A 1,174-nucleotide genomic window follows, 5' to 3' on the forward strand; every position below is an offset into this window, starting at 1 on the left:
TTTCTCTTTGCAGAGGTACTTCAGCTTTGTCCCAGGTCACCTGGTGCTGAGTCCTTCAAACCCCTTTAGTTCAGGGGTTGCAATGGAGTGACAGGTTCATGGTTGGATTTGATGATTCTTAGAGGTCTCTTCCAGCCTTGATGATTGCATGGAACCTCTTTCATTTCAACACTTTTTCCAGGCCTGAGGTGTCTTCTGGGCCACCCTTTGTACAGCCAGCACCTGGTGTGGTTGTGTTGTCAGTCCCTGCACCAGCCATTCCACCCTGCAGCTGAGCTGCCTTTACATACAGTTGCCTGTTTTACCCCCAAGGACCTCTCAGACTGTTCCTGCTGCTGTCACACTCTGGGGGTTTGTCTCCCTGTCTGTCCACTGCATTCCCCAGCTCTCCTTACACCTGCTGCTCTCCAGGTTCTTCCAGCATGTTTCTCTGGGTGGCAGCCAGTCCCTGGATTGGTGTCTGGAGGTGTTTGGAAGCTGCTCACGCCGGGAGAAAAGAATTACACTCACACAGGCACTTTGCACAGGGTTGTGCCAGGATCCTGCTCCCCAGCCCCAGCTGTCTGCAGACCTGAGCCACCAGAGCTTTCCTCTGAGTGCTGCTGGTGCTAGTGGTGCTGCCAAACACTCACCCACCTCTCCTTCTGCCAGGTGTATCCGTGACATCCAGTAACACAGGTGTGCCGGACATCTCGGGCTCTGTCTACTCCAAAACTCAGGTCAGTGTCTGTGAGTGCTGGGGAGGGGAAGCCCAGCTCTGAGACAGCCTCCTGGGCAATGAGGGCTTGGATCAGTCAGCCAGGGAGAAGGGAAATGCTCGACTTTTCCCAGTTTAGAGCAATCCCAAGCCCAGAAGGAGGTGAAGGAAGAGACTCTATGGGTTCTCTGCACTGTGACGTGCAGAGCAGGGGAGGAGCACCCTGCCAGCCTGTCTGCCAGCCCTCACCGTGCTGTTGGCCTCTCCTCCCCAGCAATCCTTCGAGAAGCAGGGATTTCACACTGGAACCCCGGCAGCCTCCTTCAACCTGCCTTCAGCGCTGGGCAGCGGCGGCCCCATCAACCCCGCGACGGCGGCCGCCTACCCCCCTACCCCCTTCATGCACATCCTGACCCCGCATCAGCAGCCCCACTCACAGATCCTCCACCACCACCTGCAGCAGGATGGGCAGGTAAG

General features: G+C 57.0%; 1 protein-coding gene across 1 annotated transcript in view; it reads left to right on the forward strand.

The window, feature by feature from the left end:
- Positions 1–1,174, forward strand: part of LOC103802487 (ubiquitin-associated protein 2-like) — a gene marked incomplete at both ends in the record, with an annotated part of 4,353 nt that overhangs the window by 2,743 nt on the left and 436 nt on the right. The window contains 2 exons of the mRNA XM_009074968.1: positions 652–719; positions 972–1,169. Of these exons, the coding sequence (XP_009073216.1) occupies positions 652–719; positions 972–1,169 (266 nt within the window). The remainder of the gene's footprint in view (positions 1–651; positions 720–971; positions 1,170–1,174) is intronic.

This window comes from Acanthisitta chloris, unplaced genomic scaffold (assembly GCF_000695815.1).
Source record: "Acanthisitta chloris isolate BGI_N310 unplaced genomic scaffold, ASM69581v1 scaffold22785, whole genome shotgun sequence".
Lineage (NCBI taxonomy): Eukaryota > Metazoa > Chordata > Aves > Passeriformes > Acanthisittidae > Acanthisitta > Acanthisitta chloris.